Source organism: Zootoca vivipara, chromosome 6, assembly GCF_963506605.1.
Source record: "Zootoca vivipara chromosome 6, rZooViv1.1, whole genome shotgun sequence".
NCBI lineage: Eukaryota > Metazoa > Chordata > Lepidosauria > Squamata > Lacertidae > Zootoca > Zootoca vivipara.
The window spans coordinates 73374439-73394296 of NC_083281.1; the positions used below are offsets into that span (position 1 = coordinate 73374439).

A 19858-nucleotide genomic window follows, 5' to 3' on the forward strand; every position below is an offset into this window, starting at 1 on the left:
CCTCCCGAACGAGAATGCAATACGGGCTATGTTAAATGTCTTGTTGCATTTGACGTTAATTGGGTGGTTGAAGAAGAAAAGGCCACTGTTCCTCACCCACCTCCATGGTTTCAGCCAAAATCGGGCCTTCCTTCCACAAATTGCAGCCTCGAGGTGGGGCATCTTCATGAGGGCCATGGCAGGGAAGAGTTAAAAAGCCCTGCCCATGTGGCCATGTACCTATAGGGATTGGGAGCTTTGCAGTGTTGTCCCCTCACTGGACTAGGACAAGGAAGGGCACACATACTGGTCTCTGTGGGCATCACAATTCTCTTAGATGGCTTTTAAAAGAGGATTGCACAAACTCATGGAGATAGGAGTATCAATGGCTACTGGCCATGATGGCTATGCTCTGCCTTCACAGTTGGAGGAAGCAATGTTTCTGAATACCAGCTGCTGGAAACCACAGGAGGGGAGAGGGCTCTTGTACTTGGATCCCACCTGAGGGTCTTCCACAGGCATCTGCAGCAGCTAAAAAAGCCAATGCAATTCTGGGCTGCATCAATAGGAGTATAGCATCTAGATCTAGGGAAGTAATAGTACCACTGTATTCTGCTCTGGTCAGACCTCACCTGGAGTACTGTGTCCAGTTCTGGGCACCACAGTTCAAGAAGGATACTGACAAGCTGGAACGTGTCCAGAGGAGGGCAACCAAAATGGTCAAAGGCCTGGAAACGATGCCTTATGAGGAACGGCTTAGGGAGCTGGGTATGTTTAGCCTGGAGAAGAGAAGGTTAAGCGGTTATATGATAGCCATGTTCAAATATATGAAAGGATGTCATATGGAGGAGGGAGAAAGATTGTTTTCTGCTGCTCCAGAAAAGCGGACACGGAGCAATGGATTCAAACTACAAGAAAAAAGATTCCACCTAAACATTAGGAAGAACTTCCTGACAGTAAGAGCTGTTCGGCAGTGGAATTTGCTACCAAGGAGTGTGGTGGAGTCTCCTTCTTTGGATGTCTTTAAGCAGAGGCTTAACAGGCATATGTCAAGAATGCTTTGATGGTGTTTCCTGCTCGGCAGGGGGTTGGACTGGATGGCCCTTGTGGTCTCTTCCAACTCTATGATTCTATGATTCTATTATCTTTGGCTCGGGCTTTGTATAGCCTGGGAACAACATGGGAGTTCTTTAAAGCCTTGCATCCACCAGGATCCACAGCACAGAACAAACGATTAAATCCAAATAAATATATTTTTTTTACTTATTATGTGCTTGCCTAGCTTTATGTAAAGGAAGCAGGATTGCTTGCTTGCTGCATATTTCACACGCCTAATTGTCGACAGGGGGAATCCACTGGGCATCCAGGAACTTGGACAACTCTCTTTCCGTTTGCCATTAAGAAGACAAGCATTAAGAGACGGTTCCCCTGCACAGGCAGCTCTCTCTGAAAGGTTTGAAAGCAGCTTCCCAGGAAGGTAAACGAGGGAAATGTAATTATTTGCAATGGCACCTTGGCAAACCTCTCCACACAAGTGCTCCCCCATTATCATCAGGGGGAAATAATAATTGAATAATCACAGTGATATGAAGCTGTTCATTAGCCGGAACAGTACGGCTGGGGGGGGTGGCAAACGGGGCTCAGCAAATTATCCACGCAGGAACCGTGTTTGTGACAGATGAGACGATGTTCTCCTGCCCTCTTTGGAGCGGCTTATCAGGATTTGACAGTTATTCTCTGTGACGGAATAAACAACTTTCTAAACCATTAACATGTGCTGCATTCCAATCCCTGGAATACCCTCAATGCAAAAAAAAAAAAAACCTGGATTTTTCTGTTGCTGTTGATACTGTTTAGCAGAACAATTTTACCGGCTCCTTTGGATTTCACTGCTGCCATTGTGGGAAAGAAGGGTCACAAGAAGGTCTTGAGACTCTTCAAATGGCAGAAGGATGGAGAATGTGAGTCAAAGGCAAAGGAACCTGGTAGACAGCTGAAGCAGGTGTCCGAGTTGCTCAGACTAGCAGGGAAATCTGTCCTGGAAGCATGATACCATCCTTGATTGAAAGAACAAATATGCTGAATTGCAATCCCAGCATAATTCATCCCCGCCCAAAGAGAAGCCCACAGAGGCCAGCCTGCATTTGCCCTCGATCCGCCCTCATCACCTCTTCCTCCTTCCGCTGCTGCCCTCACCCTGACACTTGTTCCTCCTTGCATCTCCCCTCCCTTCGTTGACTCCCCACCAGCCAAAATGGAGACTGGAAGTTCCTCAGGTTGAAAACTGTTGTTTGTTTATATCACTAAACCTAACAAACAAAAACACTCCTTAAAGTAAGAAGCCCTCGCTGTTGCTTCTCTGGCCTTCAGGGAAGCATCTCTTTGCATGCTCAGAAACAATGCATGATTCTGATAGGTCATGACTCTGTTGCAACAGAAAAATAAAGATCTGCCTTGCTTTCACTGCATCCTGCCTCCGTCCATTCATCTCTGACTGATCATGAACTTAGAGAGGACTCAGTCCCTTGGGGAGTTGGGCAGCAAAAGCCAACTACCCCTATTTTTTCCTATATCAAATGTGATGAGAGTATTGAGCACCTGATTGGCCCACTGCATCCATTCGCCACTGGAGGAGAGAGAGAGAAATGGCAAAATGCACCATAATCCTAAAGTTCCCGGGAACTGTGCTTTACAAATACTAAAACGCAACATTGCATTTAAAGAAAGGCAATCCACTTAATGGGATCATCGGGGGGGGGGGGAGAGGAAGGGAAGACGCAGGGCAACTCAGAGCAAGGTCTAGTGGTGCCAAGTTTAAGACAACACAGAATAAAGTTACTGGGGAGGGACACCCCGTCACCCTCAGCTGCTCCTACCACCCCTGAATTGGTTGTACAGTGGTACCTCTACTTACAAATAACTCTACTTACGAATTTTTCTACTTACAAATGGCGCTCCGTCCGCCATCTTGGATGCGGTTTAAATAGGATTTTTTTCTACTTACGAATTTTTAGATAGGGTTGCTTCGACTTATGAATTTTTTCTCCCAATGCATTCCTATGGGATTCGACTTACAATTTTTTTCGACTTACAAATGTGTGTTCGGAATGCATTAAATTCGTAAGTAGAGGTACCACTGTATATGCTTCCTGACCTTGTGTCATTCCTGGAGCAAGAGCACCATCTGCTGCCTGATCTCAAGCATGACAAGTGTAGTGAGAATTTTTATTTTTATTTTTTAAAAATCTCTTCCATCATTTACTAGACTGAGGGGGCGAGGGTAGAGCAGAGAGACAGAATGGAGGCACAATACCGTGTGACAGGCTCATTTACAAAGCCCTGAACAACTTAATGTGCAGGGTATCTCAGAGAATTTGTCTGACCCTCTTTTAAAGCCATCAAAGTGTGTAGCCATCACTACCTCTTGCGGAAGAGAATTCCACCAAGTTACACTCAAGAGAAATCCCAGTTCTGCTCAAACCCTTCATTCCGGAGATGAGCGGGGAAAGAGCATAATTTTACAGCTAATATTACTAGAAATGGGGAAAGAAGAAAGGCGGGACATCCAGGAGAATACTGAGAGACCTATAAGTGATATGGGGGTGGGGAAAAGACAGTGTGGTGTAGTGGGTAGTGTTTTGGGACTAGGACGCCGGAGACCACGGCTCAGATTTCCATTTCCATGGTTCAGACTGTTCCATTTGGGACAGTCACTGGATCTCATCCTAAACTACCTCACAGGTGGTTGTTATTATTATTATTATTATTATTATTATTATTATTATTATTATTATTATTATACTCCGCCCATCTGACTGGGCTGTCCCAGCTACTCTGGGTGACTTCCAACTTAATAAAAACATAGCAAACATCAAACATTAAAAAGTTCTTGATACAGGTAGGTTGTGGGGATTGAATGAGGAGCGGGGAGAATCATGTACACCACCTTGAGCTCCTTGAATAAAAAGGTGTGATAAAAATGCAATAAATACATAAAAGACCAGGGAAGGAGCATGTGCTCAGGGACTCCGGAAGGGTCCAAGGCTGTGATCTAGCCAAGTCTGGGTGTGCCCCACCCTCCACTTGAGCTGCTGAGACGAATAGATCACACCACTCTGCCCCTGTGAATGGCATGGCCATAGAATCACAGATGTATGAAGCCTCAGAATCGTAGGATCCGAGCCTGCTGTATCTGTGATCATTCAGGCTCCAGCATCTAACCTCAAGCAACTCCTAAGAGATCACCAGCCCTTTAAGCAAAAGCACATAAAGGGGCATCCTAAATCAATGGGCTGGAGCAACTGGTCTATGAGGAAAGGTTATAATATCTGGAGTTTTTTCAGTTGTTTCCAGAAAGTGCAGATCAGGGTTCCTGTCATAGCTCAACAATAGCTATGTCCACAGAACAAGGGCAGGCACACTAAAAGCCCTGCTCCGAGTTACTGCAGAATAGGCTTCTCAGACCTCTGGAACTTGCAAGAGAAGCCCTCCTGCAGACAAAAGAAGCTGGAGTAGGCACTAGGCAGGCCATTGGTCTGATCCAGAAGGGCTCTTTTTACATTCTTACGGGATTCCGCATGACCTCCTGCTGACTTCAGGGTGAGGTTCCTGGCAACCGCAAACTGCTGCTTGACTAGCAAGGCCAGCCAATGTTTTGCTGACCTCTACCTATATTCACTGATAACACCCAGGTTCCAGGTCCGATAAGAATCCCCCCTTGCCTTCATGTTAGCTGGTTGCTGGGCATGCAACTAGGTCTGAGATGAGGCTGGGGACTGGAGTAGGGGCTGCGGCCTTCATCAAGACACTAGCAGCTTCCTAAAGCAGTAGATGTGGGGGGAATTCACTTATGCAATCCCTAGTGGGAAAGGGGTTCGCCTTCCTCTCCATTTGAGCATTCCGATAATCCCTCCAACACATGCACTGGCAGAGCAGTTCAGGAGAAGAAAGTGTACCAAATGACTGCAAGAGGTTACAAAAGAGACCAGCATACAATTTTCAACACCTCAAGCAACCTGGCGCTGGGATCTTTCCAGCCCCGACGTCATACGATTCCAACGTGGTGGTGGAGGAGACTAAGGGGGCAGAGAATCTCTGGTCCCAGTTTCGGAAAGCAAGAAGCCGATAGGTATGTATTCTGTTTATTAAGCTATTAATAAAAGTGTAAGGGAAGAACTTCTTTTCCACTGCGACATCAATACCACCCACCAGATTACAATTACAGTTAAGGGGAGATCTTGCAATGGCAGGTGCCTGCATGGTTTACAGCGGGAGACCCATTCCTAACCCCGCGTCCCAGACACGTACCTATCTTTCTAGTTCATTATGATTATTAATAATTGATACTGGCAGAGTATTGTTTGCAACCTGTAACACAGTCCTTGCTGAAATCCTGGGGCACGTTGGCGATCTAAACTTCCACAGGTCCCTGACGCATCAACAGGAACCTCTGTACATGCAGTGGAACCGCCATCACATGGATAAAAGCAGCAGGACCCATATACGAACAGACTGAACCCATATTTGGGGCTGACGTGCCACCTTTTTTGAAAGAGCAAAGCTGTGAGCTACTACTGAGCCGTCGCCAGGCTATCAGGACTCTCAGCTCTTCAACCCTGCCCTGTTACCTTGTCAGAAAGTACAATGGAGGTACGATTTCCCTGCCCTGCCTTCCCTGATCCCAGCTTTCCACCCATCCTGTCTAAGGGAAAACAGAGGCGCTTAAAAATTAGCACCACGTCGATTATGGTATAAGCATGAACTCCTCACCCCACTACAGAAATAATGAGTCGCCTACAGGCTTTTGAACCACCCTGTGGATTTGGGCCAATTCAACTTCCCAACCCTGTGCCCCACCAACACCTCAATTTCAGTCATCACTCAGAGCATTTCTTCCTTACCTCGTGGAAGACCGCTGCAGGGAGATGTCCCAGCCCAGCTTTAAGGGGCTTCGTGGCACTCCTCCAGGTCTTCCCAAAGAAATGGTGGTAGGTGACGTCAAAGAAGGAAAGGCGCAGCTGGAATTCCACGTCCGACATTTCATCCAACGCTCTCTGCCAGTGGTAGACCAAAGCAAACCATGAGAATGTAAGAAGAACCAAATGGATCGGGCCAGTGGCCCATTTAGACCAATACCCTGTTATCACTGTGGCCAACCAAATGCCAATTATGGAATGCCTGCAAGCAGGACCCGAGCACAAGAGCACCCTCCTTTCCTGTGGCTTCCAGGGAAACAGGAAGCTGGGCTGGATAAGCTTTTGGTCTAGTTGACAAGGATTCTTAAAGATGGAGAGTGCAGCTCTAAGAAATTCCATTGCCTCTCTCAAGGCATGGGTCCAGAGGAGGTAGCCCTTCCAGCAACATGCAGAATTCAGGGTTCATCTACAAGTTCTCAGATTACAAATGGAATTTGCAGCAAACTGTTAAAAACTTATGAGGAGTCTCCTGGATCAGGCCAACGGCCCATTGAACCATGCATCCTGTTCTTACAGTGCTGCTTCTGACCATGGAGGTAGAACACAGTTGTCAAAGCCAGTAGCAGTGAGCTGATTAGCATGGTCGGTCCATCAGAACGGAGGAGGGCCTGTCCTAAGGAGAAAGGGAACTATTTGCACCTGTTCTAACAAATCTCCTTGCTCTAGTTCAGGGTTTCCCAAACTTGGGTCTCCAACTGTTTTTGGACTACAATTCCCGTCATCCCTAGGTAGCACGACTAGCGGTCAGGGATGATGGGAATTGTGGTCCAGAAACAGCTGGAGACCCAAGTTTGGGAAGCACTGCAAAGTTACTTCTTCCCCAACCTGCTGTCCTCCCGCCAGCCCCGTTTATTACAGTCAATGATCAGGGAGGATGGGAGTTGTGATCCAAAATATTTGGAGCGCTCCAGGCTAGAAAAGGCTGCCGTAAACTAACTGGTATATGAGATGTGCCTACTCAGAAGAGTAGGATGAACTGAATTTGGTAGAACTTACTCCAAGGACCCAGGTGGCGCTGTGGGTTAAACCACTGAGCCTAGGGCTTGCTGATAAGAAGGTCAGTGGTTCGAATCCCCGTGACGGGGTGAGCTCCCATTGCTCGGTCCCAGCTCCTGCCAACCTAGCAGTTCAAAAGCACGTCAAAATGCAAGTAGATAAATAGGAACCGCTACAGCGGGAAGGTAAACGGTGTTTCCGTGTGCTGCTCTGGTTTGCCAGAAGCGGCTTTGTCATGCTGGCCACATGACCTGGAAGCTATATGCCGGCTCCCTCGGCCAATAATGCGAGATGAGCGCGCAACCCCAGAGTCGGTCACGACTGGACCTAATGGTCAGGGGTCCCTTTACCTTTACTCCAAGGTAATGTCCTGGTTCCTGCTGTATAAAGAAATCAATCTCAGGTTAAATTTTCTGCCAGATCAGTGTGGTACATAAGCAAAGCAAGGATCAATGGCCCAAGAGGTGTTATGCACAGCGTTGATCCAACAAACGCCATGCCCCCTTACGTCCCGTTATAAAGACTGTAGAAGGCACCACTTCAGTGTGGCAAGCAGGTTATTTCTTTGGACTGGGCAAGCAAATGGGGACACCTTCTGATGGGCTGAGCCTAAGCTGTCTGTGCCAGTGCTGGACTCTTCACAACCTATGTAACATAGGAGATGTCACCTCCGGCTCAGGACCAGACCGGTGGTGGGTGTCTCCTGAAAGGCTGGACGAGGAGCAAGCTCCAGCAGTGCAAGGGGCAAAGGAAAGGCTGGCACAGAATAATAATAATAATTTTATTTATACCCCGCCCTTCCCAGTCAAGACTGGGCTCAGGGCGGCTAACAACAAGAATATCAAAGCAAGCATAAAAGAAGCAATTCAATTAACATGCAGATTAAATACAATGTTAAAATTCAATATTAAAATTAGGAATCTACAAGTGCAACCTCATTTAAATATCTGTAGGATAAAGCCTTAGGGGAGGGTAACACCAGGGTCAGACTGAGTCAGTCCAAAGGCCAAGCGGAACAGCTCTGTCTTGCAGGCCCTACGAAAGATGACAACTCCCGCTGGGCCATAGTCTCCTGAGAGAGAGCATTCCATCAGATCGGGGCTAGTACTGAAAGGCCCTGGTCCTGGTCGAGGCCAGTCTAACCACCTTGTGACTCGGGATCTCCAGTATGTTATTATTTGTGGGACTTAATGTCCTCTGTGGGGCATACCGGGAGAGGCGGTCCCATAGGTACGAGGGTCCTAAGCCGCATAAGCCTTTAAAGGTCAAAACCAGCACCTGGGTACAGACCATCTAGGTGACATGGGAGGGGTTCGGGTGGAGCACTGGGGTGACACACCTCTGGGACCCTCCCCTGGGTCCGAGTCCTCAGCTGTAGTTTCCTCTCTGGGTTGTTCCTCCATCTCGCACAGCCCAGACTCTGCCTATCATAACCTGCTGGGCCACTCCCCATGGTTGTCAGTAGGTAACCCCTACAATTCTTCCCCATCCTGGTCTGACCAGGTAAACAAATATAGGTAAACAAATACAGGATAGCAGCTTAACGTATGTTTATACTTAGCCACTTTAAAGAGAACTGGGTGTATAAGTTTTATATAAAAATGCTAATCCACCTTTGCAATATCCTCATGGGGAATTAAGAGTTTATAGCAAAACCAGCAAAGCACAGAAGAACATAAATTACAAAGGGGCACAGGGCTCCATATAGTATGAGATAGCACAGAAGACAGCCATGGGTGTGGGAAGTCACATGCAAAGAGGGGAGATGAATGTGGTCGATTAGGAACCAGGTTAGGATTGAATATATATTTTAAAATATATATATCTTACAGTAATATGAGAGGGCAGGATAGAGAGGGAACAGCTGGCCAGTATCTGAACCAGAGGGAAAGTAATTAAAGTTAACTGCATCTGATTTTTAAACAAGGCGATGTTCTCACTCTCTGTCAAATATAAAGCAATTGGCCCCTGGAAGTCTTAGCCACCAGCACATTACACAGCAGCTGCTTAAAGCAGGCGCACGTCCTGAAAACTTGACACACAGATTTGCATAGTTAAGGCAGCGCTCTTGGGTGATGGTAAGGTCAAGAGCCCACACAGCAGCTCTCTGTGTGAACATGGCACTCAGCGCCACTTAAATTATTCAAGGATTGCTTTTCTCATACAAATTTAAATGGGCATCTAATAATACACCTTTTTTCATTTAAAAAATAACATTACAGTCAATGGGTTATACGCAAAGCAGTCTGTGCATAAGCCTGGGCTTCTACTTGTGCAATGGGGCTTCACTTTCCTCCCCTCCTCTCTAAAGCACCCTCATGCATGCTCAAAGTCTGCTTCTTGGGGGGGGGGTGGCAGAGGGCTGTGGAGCAGACCATAGCCCTTAGGCCAAAAAAAGAGGAGAAAAGATTAGCCACCCCATCCATCTTAAATATTTACAAGGTTGGCCATGGCAGAAGACGTGTGCTATTGGTGAAGAAATCTGATTAAGCTGGAGCAAATATAAATCATGTTTCTAGTCCCCCCCAGTTAAGAGAAGGTGCAGCAAGTCACCTATTTCTTCCAGGAGGGCAGAGGTTCCCAATTAGCAGACACCCAGTTTTTCAAAAGCTAAGTCACAGACTCCCTACTTTAGAAAATTTTAATAACATTATGGTGTATTTTGTTATGTGAATGATGCCACAGACCCCCATAGGTGGGTTACGTGGATCCTCTGGGGTCTATGGACCACAAGTTGGGAACCGCTGCTTTAGAGCATAAGAGAAGTGCCACCATTTGCATAACATAATGTTCTTTATTACTGTACCTTGTAATTTACATTGTGGTTCTGTTCCTGCTTTTAATGCTGTGTTTTTATTCCTGTCTGTCCCATGCACTTAGCAGGGAAATGGTGGTACATAAGAAATAATAATAACAAGAACAACAACTCACCTTGGCCAGGTTTTTAGGTGCTATTAAATTTGCCGTTGATTGTTTAGTCAAATACATGCTGCCCTGGGAAAAGCAGAGCCCTCAGACAGCCAGGGAAGCAGGAAGTTTTTTGGGGCAACTTTTTTTATTATTAAAAAACAGCAAAGTGATGCACAAGTGTGGGTGACCTGAATTTAGGTTTGGAAAAACAAGAAACTGTCAGAAACCAAAATTGACAGATTTTGTCATTCCCTGATCTCCACCACTGTGAAATGAGCCGGGATGGCAAGAGGCAGCCATTGCAGAAACTGGAGCCCTGAAGCCATGCACTTCCAACAACCCACTCCAATCGGAAGACCAGCAGCAGTGTTTTGAGACGGAAACCCTATAAAATGTGCATTCTCTTTTGCTTATTGTTTCTTTATCTTACAAAATAATCAGTGAGCAATTTTCCATCCCACCTTGATTTAAAAGGGACAGGACCATGGCAGAGGAGGGTGTGCACACAGCAACTCCCTTTAGGGCCTGGGTCAGCCCACGTACATTCAGCGTTGACCCCCCGATCCAAAAGAAGGTATTTTAAGGTATTTTAACTCCCAGCTGCCCCCTCGTCTCCAATACCATCAGCAAGGCCAGGATTAGAGCAGAGAGACTTTACCATGTGTGCTATTAAAGATTTAGTCGCTGTGCATTATTTAGCAGGACAGGGCTTTAAACCCCTGAACACTTCAGCCTAGAGAGTGGCAGGTTCATCTTCTCAGGTCCGTGCCTGCAGGTTGGATAAGGTAGATGGGAGTTCAATCAACCACTTTATACTCCTTTCACAAGGTGGTACAGAAGGGGCTGAGTTTGCATGAAAGAGGCTTGCTTTAGCAGGTGAATCCTACTTATTTTAAGTGAGATGCACCAGCAGCATCACATACTCTGGAGACAGACAGACAAGGTAACGAAGGGAAATGAGAAAGACAGGGCAAGCTGGCCAGATCACATTCTGCCATTATACAGTAATGAGAAATCGGTGACAGGGTGGGGAAGTAGGTTCTATGGTATGTAGTTTTAAAATGTAGGTAGGTTTGAGAATTGTTGTTGTTTAGTCATTTAGTCATGTCTGATTCTTCGTGACCCCATGGACCAGAGCACGCCAGGCTTCGAGAACACTGCCCAACCATCTCGTCCTCTGTCAGGGCACCGGGCCGCCAGGGGGGAGCCGCGCTGCGCGCTGCACCCGCCAGACAGCAGCGCTGGGAAACGGGGCAGGGGAATGCCGGAGGGCACCAGATATGCTTAATACAGCCCTGCTCCTGTCTTCCACTGCCTCCCGCAGTTTGGTCAGACTCATGTTGGTGGCTTCGAGAACACTGTCCAACCATCTCATCCTCTGTCGTCCCCTTCTTCTTGTGCCCTCCATCTTTCCCAACATCAGGGTCTTTTCCAGGGAGTCTTCTCATGAGGTGGCCAAAGTATTGGAGCCTCTGTCCTTCCAGGGAGCACTCAGGGCTGATTTCCTTAAGAATGGATAGGTTTGATCTTCTTGCAGTCCATGGGACTCTCAAGAGTCTCCTCCAGCACCATAATTCAAAAGCATCAATTCTTCGGCGATTAGCCTTCTTTATGGTCCAACTCTCACTTCCATACATCACTACTGGGAAAACCATAGCTTTAACTACACAGACCTTTGTTGGCAAGGTTTGAGAATGCCCCATGCCAGATAGATAGATGATAGATGATAGATAGATAGATAGATAGATAGATAGATAGATAGATAGATAGATAGATAGATAGATATAGACTGCACCTGCAGCAGAAATACCAGACGCCTTCATCTGCTCCACCTACAATAAAACATGTCCCTCCCGTATTGGTCTCCACAGCCACAGCAGGCACTGTAACTCTCCAACGGTTTGACTTTACCCCTGAAGGCACACTCTTCCATTGTCTCCTGAGACAGACAGATCCATTTTTGTTGCTGTTGTTGCCAAAAATTCCCAGGAAGGGCAGAGAACTCCCCACTGGTGCACACATATATATACACCCACATGCACACAAATGATTACACCAAACAGCAGCACCAGTTAAAAATATAAACTGCAGCGGAAGGATGTTTGGCTACCTGAGCACATCTATTTCTTTCTCGGCCAGAACACATGCTTGAGGTAGTTCTGATGCCAGACCCCACCCACAGGCCCCAAGGTTCTCAGTTCAAGTCCCTGATGTCGTTGTCTACACTGCAAACTCCTTTTAAAAAAGACTCCCCCCCCTACCCCAACAATAACTTGATGTTGGTGGTGGTTACCACTTATAGACACGGATGCTAATGGGGAATTATCTTTGTGATAGTGGAAGAATCACAGATTCACTTCGGTGGGGAGGTGTCCTCCATGAGCATTTCATCTAAATCAGGCACCCCCAAACTTCGGCCCTCCAGATGTTTTGGACTACAATTCCCATCATCCCTGACTACTGGTCCTGTTAGCTAGGGATCATGGGAGTTGTAGGCCAAAACATCTGGAGGGCCGCAGTTTGGGGATGCCTGATCTAAATGTTATTGTATTGGTATCAGTCTCTTGTCGTGGTCAAATCACTTCCTGTTGAGATTTAGGTTTTCAGTACCTTCCTCTCTGCAGAGGTAGGAGATCTATTAGGATGGTCTGCCCTCAAAGGCTGATGGATCCAATGGGTTTCCAGACAGCTCTGGATAATTTTCTGGCTCTTATGACGGGCATGCCTAACAAAGCCCTGGGGTTATGGGTTTGTTTTTGGTTTATTATGTATTTTGTATTCTCACATTGTATTTTTCTGTTGTGAACAACCCTAGGATCTTCGGATGACAGGCAGTTTACAATTTAATAAATAATAATTTTAATACTAATAATAATCTCAGCTGTGAGGCGATGCCCAAAATGTCCCTGCACAGAGAGACTTTTTCTTTTTTTAAAAAAACAACAACCCTGGTCTTCAAGGGAGGCATATCTTACCAGCTTCAATGCATCTCCCTCCACAGACTTCAGGATGAACTGAAACGCCGTTGATTCCCTGGGTGGGGAGTGCCGTCTCCTCTGGTTGTGTGGAGGAACCGTCAAGTTTTGTACAAAGATCCTTTGCCACTCCCCCATCCTGCTGCCTGAAATGCTGGCACTGTTTTCACTTCAGCCACAGAGACTTCTGCCTTTCAAAGGGAAACAAAAAACAAAAAGGGAATCTGACTTGAGAAAGGTTTTGGCCCACCCTCACATTACATGTGTGTCTTCCAGTGCTATGAAGGTGCATTTGGCAAGGTCCACATAAGTAACTAGCCCCTTCAAAGCTTTTGCTAGTCCACAGCAACAAACCCTTGCCTGAAGGCAATACTTACCTCACCACTGTCCCCTGCCTCTTGACATTTGCCGCTTGAAGCAGCTGCCTCGCTTACCTGTTGACAGAGATGGCTGTGCGCATAGGAGCCCATGCTCCACAATTCCTGCCTATGCATTTTCTTCCAGTTTCCAGAAGGAGTAATTCCAACATGGCAGAACATAAGAAGAGCCTGTCGGATCATGCCAATGGTCCATCTACTCCAGGATCCTGTTTCTCACATGTTGGCTGGGGTTGGTGACAGCTGTAGTCCAAAATATCTGGACAGTACCAGGTTGGCAAAGGCTGCTCCATCACTACAGGGGCGTGTGGAGTAGGGAATTGTGCTCCCCTAGCACTTCAGGAATATAGGCCAAATCTTTCTTCCTACTGTAGCAGTTTATTAAATGTAAAGGGGTTGGGGTTAACCCCCCCCCTTATCTAAAACAAATGTCTAATTCTATTTTACATACAAATAAAGTGGCTCAGAAGCATTAGGTTCCACAAATCTATGCAAGTGTCTAGATTTTGAACAGCCAAAGCTTATTTTTTAACCTTTGGGTCTGTGGTTTTTTTTGTTTTGTTTTTTTGGTGAGGGGGGGGTGTTTTCCTTTAGACCAGGGGTGGCCAACTTCCAAGAGACTGCGATCTACTCACAGAGTTGAAAACTGGCAGTGATCTACCCCCTTTTGGGGGGTTCAGGTCAAAGTTGTTGAGCATTTTTAGGAAGGAAAGCCCTGTTTTGGGGGGTTCACGTAAAAGTTGTTGAGCATTTTTTAGGGAAGAGGAAAGCAGAATTGAGCCTTTTGTTTTTTAGGAAGGAAACCCTGTTTTGGGTGGTTCAGGTCATTTTAGGGGTGCAGGGCAAAGATGCTGAACTTTTTTTAGGGAAGCCAGAGTTTTTTAGCTTGTTTGGGGGGGAGCCCACTGATCTACCGGTGATCTACCACAGACGTCCAGTGAGCTACTGGTAGATCACGATCTGCCTGTTGGACCTGCCTGCTTTAGACCATGGAACACTTTCTTATTGCAGACCATGCATTCTTTTCCTCTCGGTATGTATTATTACCGACTAGGTAAATCGCAGAGCTGAATCCTATTCTTTTTTATTAGCAGTTGTGACAACCATTACTACTTCTTCTGTTTGTTTGTTTTTTCCTGAAGCATGTCTGTTGCTATTAAAACTTGTTAAGAAATATATGACAAACAAACGTGCAGAAGCATCCAGGAACGTGATTTCCAACTCCATCACTGTCATTTGTAAACAGAATTCTATATGTATCTTAACTGTTTGTGCATATATATATTTTACATTGACAACCCTGGGAATTCTGTATTGTAAAGGGCAGTAAAAAAAAGGAGGGGGAAGGGGATAATCTAAAAGAAATATTGCCACCTGATTTCACACAATGTACAATATAGGGGGATTTTACCAGGAAGGAGGTGGGTGCGTGTGGAAACAGAGCAATATCAGTGAAAAACACAGGCTTGCTGGGCAAATGCAGGGCTTGGGCATCCAGAAATCCTCTCGCTTTCCAGCTGAGGAGTCTAAAGATGACTCACTGCCAAATTAGCCCTGCCTGGAGACGAAACCAGATAAGTCATTCAAGGGCAGGCAGCTGACCTGCCACGGGGGAAACCAGCACTGTGTACATTCATAGATGACATGCTGGGGTTTCTAGAGCTCATCTGTACAGATGAAATATGCCTGCAGCTCCAGCTCAGGTGGAAGGGGCCACCTTCACATCCTCTTCTTGCTGGCCTTTCTATAGTTTTCTTTTCCCTCCTCTGCCTTCCTCATTGTCGGAGATTTCCCTCTTCCAACCACCCCTCCTGCCCTAGTTTGGGAATAGGGAGGCACACAAACACACACACACACCTTGCCAAAGTTCCAAGATGTGGGGTCAGTCTCCTGACTGCATAGATAAAATCAACATGAGTCTTATGTATGCAGGCATTGTAAGACAAAGCCAGGCTGTATGTATGCAATGCAGGCCTAGGCCCCATCCCTTCGGTGAGGACAGGAACCATCTGTACCTAAATAACTTCCTTGGGACTGGAAGTGGGTGGGCAGTGCAGGTCTGCCTCGGATCAAGGTTGAAGTCCTACCAATTTTTGACAGGCAGGGGAATCAGTGAAGAAACAGGACCGATAAATGTGAGATTAAGACCCACTACAGTACAGGGAATGTCAAGAACAAGGCCTCCCAGCATCCTGTTCTCATAGCGGCTGACCAAATGTCCCAAAGGGAAACCAGCAAGCAAGATCCAAGCACAAGAGCAATCTCCCTCTTGGAACCTTAATACATGAAGGAGCACCCTTAAGCCCTACAGTCAACTGGAGCCCCCTGGCTATAATACATACTTATGACCAGCACCATGGACAAGACAGCAATGTGAGACAAGGCATTTTTGGTGGTGGCACCCAATTTACAGCTCCCTCCCGAGATTGTCCTCTCTATTAGCTTTCTTCAAGAGCAAATCAATTTTCTGTTCGTCTAGGTTTTTAAGGCAATGTTCCTTCTGAAGTTGATGGAGCAGACTATTTAGGGGCTCTCCAGACTGCTATTTTATTACAGGTGTATTCTACAACATATTCTCGACCCAACAATAAAGAATTAGGGGTGGATTTAATCTACTTTGGTTTGTTCTGCGATGATTCCCCAATGCCACAACATTATAGCTATCCAGAGAGACTACAGCAAACCAAAAGCGGGACAAAAAGAAACCAGAGCTTTTGTGGTATTGGACATGCACAGATTGAAAATGAAGCAGTGTGACTGCCCCAAAACATTTGGAGGGACAAACAGAACTGAAAGCAGGAATGTGTATCACTGCCCAAATAGCATCATGAACATAAATCATAATGAATGTCCAGTAAAAAAGAAAATCTGGAGGGGCCCTTAGTGTTGTTGATTTGTGTTTTTCATTTTAGGCTGCTTTTCTTGTATATTTTTTATATTATATTGTATATTCTGTGCTGTCAGCCATCCTGTGCTTGGAGGAAGGCTTGGAGGAAGCTGTGCAATAAATTAAATGGCAAGCAAGCTTTTTGAGTTCTAACAGAACTGCAAATCATCATGACACTATGGGCAAGTCATCACATAGGGGAAAAATGCACTAGCTGAAGGGAATCCCACTCTTGCTCTTTACTGGCTGAGAAAAAAGCAGGAACTAATAATAATAATAATAATAATAATAATAATAATAATAAGACTGCTGTAGTCTTATCAGCATCTGAAGGGTATTGAGTTCCACATCCTTAATGTATGCCAGTCTGAACATAACAGTAAACTATGGTTTGACTTAACCAGGAAGTGAGGGAGGGAAGTGGAACATACAAAGTATCAAGCAGTCACTGTGGTTATATATAAAATTAGGTGGTATATCTTCACTGTACCAATCAGTGTGATCAGTGTGCAAATATTACCTTTAAAAGTTAAGTAGTAACCTAGCCAAGCTCCCATTTTCTCCACACATCCTTATTATTATTATGTTCAACAGATCTGAACTGAAGAAGAGGTACCATTCACAAATCAGTAAAACCAAGTTTTCGGAACACTAATATTAATTTTTTTAAAAAAACTTTCCTGTTTGTGCTCTCATGGCAAACAGCACTTGTAGGAAATAGTATAATAAAACTGGCACGAGGTTTGGCACATAAAGACTCCTCCACAACTAATCGGTACAGCTTTATTGCATTTATAAAGGGCCAAAAATGAAAAACAGAGCATTCCCTTCACATTATGAAACTTTTTGGTTAGCATAAACTATATGTATATTGCCTTCTCTATAAATGGTTACCTAGATTAGGAACTTGTCTTATTTTGATGTACTGCCTTAACTTCATCTTCCTGGCCAGGGTGGGATATTTTATTTTAAGTTTGTATGATGGTATAGGACAGGGGTTTTCAACCAGTGTGCCGTGGCACACCAGGGTGCCTTGAAGGATGAGCAAGGGTGCCGTGGGCAACACGGGCCTCCATCCCTCTTTCCTCCCTCCTTGGATGCCCTTTCGCATCTCTGCCTCTCAAAGGCTTGCACAGTTGTTTGTTGCAGAAGCCTTGGCTACAAGCTCCCCGGGCCAATGGTGCCTCTCGGGCTTGCCAGGGGGTGCCGGTTGCCAGGAACTGAGGCTGCCTCGGAGTATGCAAGCAAGTGGGTGACTGAGGGAGCCCAGGCGGCCACCCCGCCAGCCCTTGCTGTAGGGAACGGGCAGGCAAGTGGGAGACCGGGCAGCCAGGCAGCACGTTGGCCTTTCTTGTGCATGCTGAGTGCAACGCCTATCTAGAAGGTGAGTGCCCGGCGCCGAAGGGGAGCCTTTCCGCCATGGCAGGCCGAGCAGTGCCCGCTGCTGCCTCCCAAGGTGAGTAAGGTGCTGGCTTAGTGTTCATCTTTGGTCAATCTCTGTCAGGCTGCTTAAGGCTGGGTAAGTAAAGAAGTTGGAGTTCGTGACTGAAGATCCCACAGAAATAGTAGAAAGGTAAGAACTTAGGCCACCATAGTAATGTATTCCTGATAGTAGTTCAAATGATAAAATAGTTTCAAATACAGTAGTCTCTTCTGTAGTTGGATTTATTTATAGAAGTTTATACGTCAGATGAAGTGTATATACCAGGAGAGGGCCCTGTTTCGAAAATTATTGTCCTGGTATATACACTTCATCTGACGTACTGTATAAACTTCTAAAATAAATCCAACTATTTGAAACTATTGTATCATTTGAACTACTATCAGGGATACATTACTATGGTGGCCTGAGTTCTTGCCTTTCTACTACGTACAGTCATACCTCTAGTTACATATGCTTCAGGTTGTGTACGACACGGAATACGTATTTGCCGAACCCAGAAGTAACGGAACAGGTTACTTCCGGGTTTGGTGATTTGCGCATGCGCAGACGCAGCGAATGACATGCCGTGCGCAGAAGCGTCAAATCATGCGGGGAGCATGCGCAAATTCAGCACTTCATGGTAAGTACTGCTCTGGATGCGTACGGGGCTCCAGAACGGATCCCGTTCGTATCCAGAGGTACCACTGTATTTCTGCTTGAGGCTGGGGACATCTTTTTCCCAGCCCTTTGTGGGGTGGCACAAGGAGGCACCTCTCTTTGGAGCAGTGGAGGCGGCTGCCCAGAGGACTCCCAAGGAGAGGAGAGGAGGCTGAAGGAGACCTCCACCCACAAGGGAAGGTGTTCAAAAAAAGGGGTGAGGGGTTGCAGGCTCTGCGGGTCACCGAGGCTCAGAGGGGAGGCATGGACCATAGCTGTCAACAATTCCTTTTTTGCGGAAAACTCCCTTATTCCAAGCCACAGGACAGGTGTCAACCTTCCCTTTTTTTGCTGGAATTTCCCTTATTCCAGCGCCGTTTCCGGCTGCTATCCTGGATTGTTAGATATACCTTGGACAGGTGAGGCTGCTGATCCCTTACTATTTTCAAATCCGAAAGTTGACAGCTATGGCATGGACTCAAAATTTAAGGTTGGAAACCACTGTTATAGTATATTGTGATAATTTAATCATCATCATCATCATCATCTGCGGGGTGTTCCATGGAAATTATCAAATTATTTCAGCAGTTGGTGTGTGAAGCTTCTTGGGGGCACTGGTGAGTGATTAAAAACAAACAAACCACCTTATATATTTACAGTACTGTATATAAAATGTCAAGAGAGGCCACGTTGCAGGGAGAAGAGCCAATGGAACCTTCTAGAACCTAGCGGAACAACAAAGGAGGGGCAGAGCCAGTTGGCGCCCCCGTTCGCGAGGTGGAGTGTGTGTGAAGGGAATCTGCTAGCCAATCAGCGGGCTCCTCTATTTTTCCCCAATGGGAAAGGGGCAAAGCAAAATGCACCCCTAAAGCTATACGAGGAAGGGGAAACCGGACAGCCAATCAGCGTGCTGCTTTTCATCGCCTCTCTCAATGGGACGGGGTGCTCGCCCCACTTTCTCCCACCTCCCGTTACCTGCCACTTTCATGCTCTCCTCCTTTGGGCTCACAGCCGCCGCCATCTTGTCCGGGCCGAAGCACTCGCCTATTGGTTGGAGGGGGGGCAGAGCAACCATTCGTCACCAGGGGCCAAACGCTGCCTTTCGCCACTGCTCTTCGCCCAGTATCGTTCTATCTCCTTATAGGGTTTATTCTCCTCTGCCTGTCGTCCCGCCCTCCCTCTCTTTGTCTCCTTGCGTTCCTCTTCTGCCACCTACCCTCCCCACCGAACTTTGCTAAATGGTACGGCCCAAGCCGGCGTGGCGGCCGTTGTAGTAGCATAGGCGTTGCCGCGGCAACGGAGAAAAGGGGCGCGGCCTCGGACGGGCAGAAAGTCGCGCGCGCGGGGAAAAAATAAAATTCAAATTTTAGCTGCACTATACTGTATACCGTTAGCTTAAGAGAATGAAAGCACAAATTATTCTTATCCTGTCCATGCTCCTGTGCAATTTAGCAACAATTACTTTGATATAATTAAACAGCCCGAGAAACAGACAATTTTACAATGGGAAGCTTTATTCCTTTCCCCGGCTCCCTCGCAGCTATTTTAAAAACTGGTGCAATTTCCCTTAATTCCAATATTATGTATTTATCCCATTTATACATGTACCTCAGACTTTCCGCAAAGAAGCTAAAGGAGGCGTGCAAAGTTAACCTGTGCCACTGTCCTTTTGCCCTCAC

General features: G+C 46.3%; 1 protein-coding gene across 1 annotated transcript in view; it reads right to left on the reverse strand.

Moving 5' to 3' along the window:
- Positions 1 to 19217, reverse strand: part of NPHP4 (nephrocystin 4) — a 100305-nt gene extending 81088 nt beyond the window's left edge. Inside the window, exons 1-3 of the mRNA XM_035119028.2 lie at positions 19155 to 19217; positions 12836 to 13026; positions 5880 to 6032 (exon numbers count right to left, since the gene is read on the reverse strand). Coding sequence (XP_034974919.2) covers positions 5880 to 6032; positions 12836 to 12973 — 291 coding nt within the window. The 5' untranslated portion in view covers positions 12974 to 13026; positions 19155 to 19217. The remainder of the gene's footprint in view (positions 1 to 5879; positions 6033 to 12835; positions 13027 to 19154) is intronic.
- Positions 19218 to 19858: the final 641 nt, after the last annotated feature.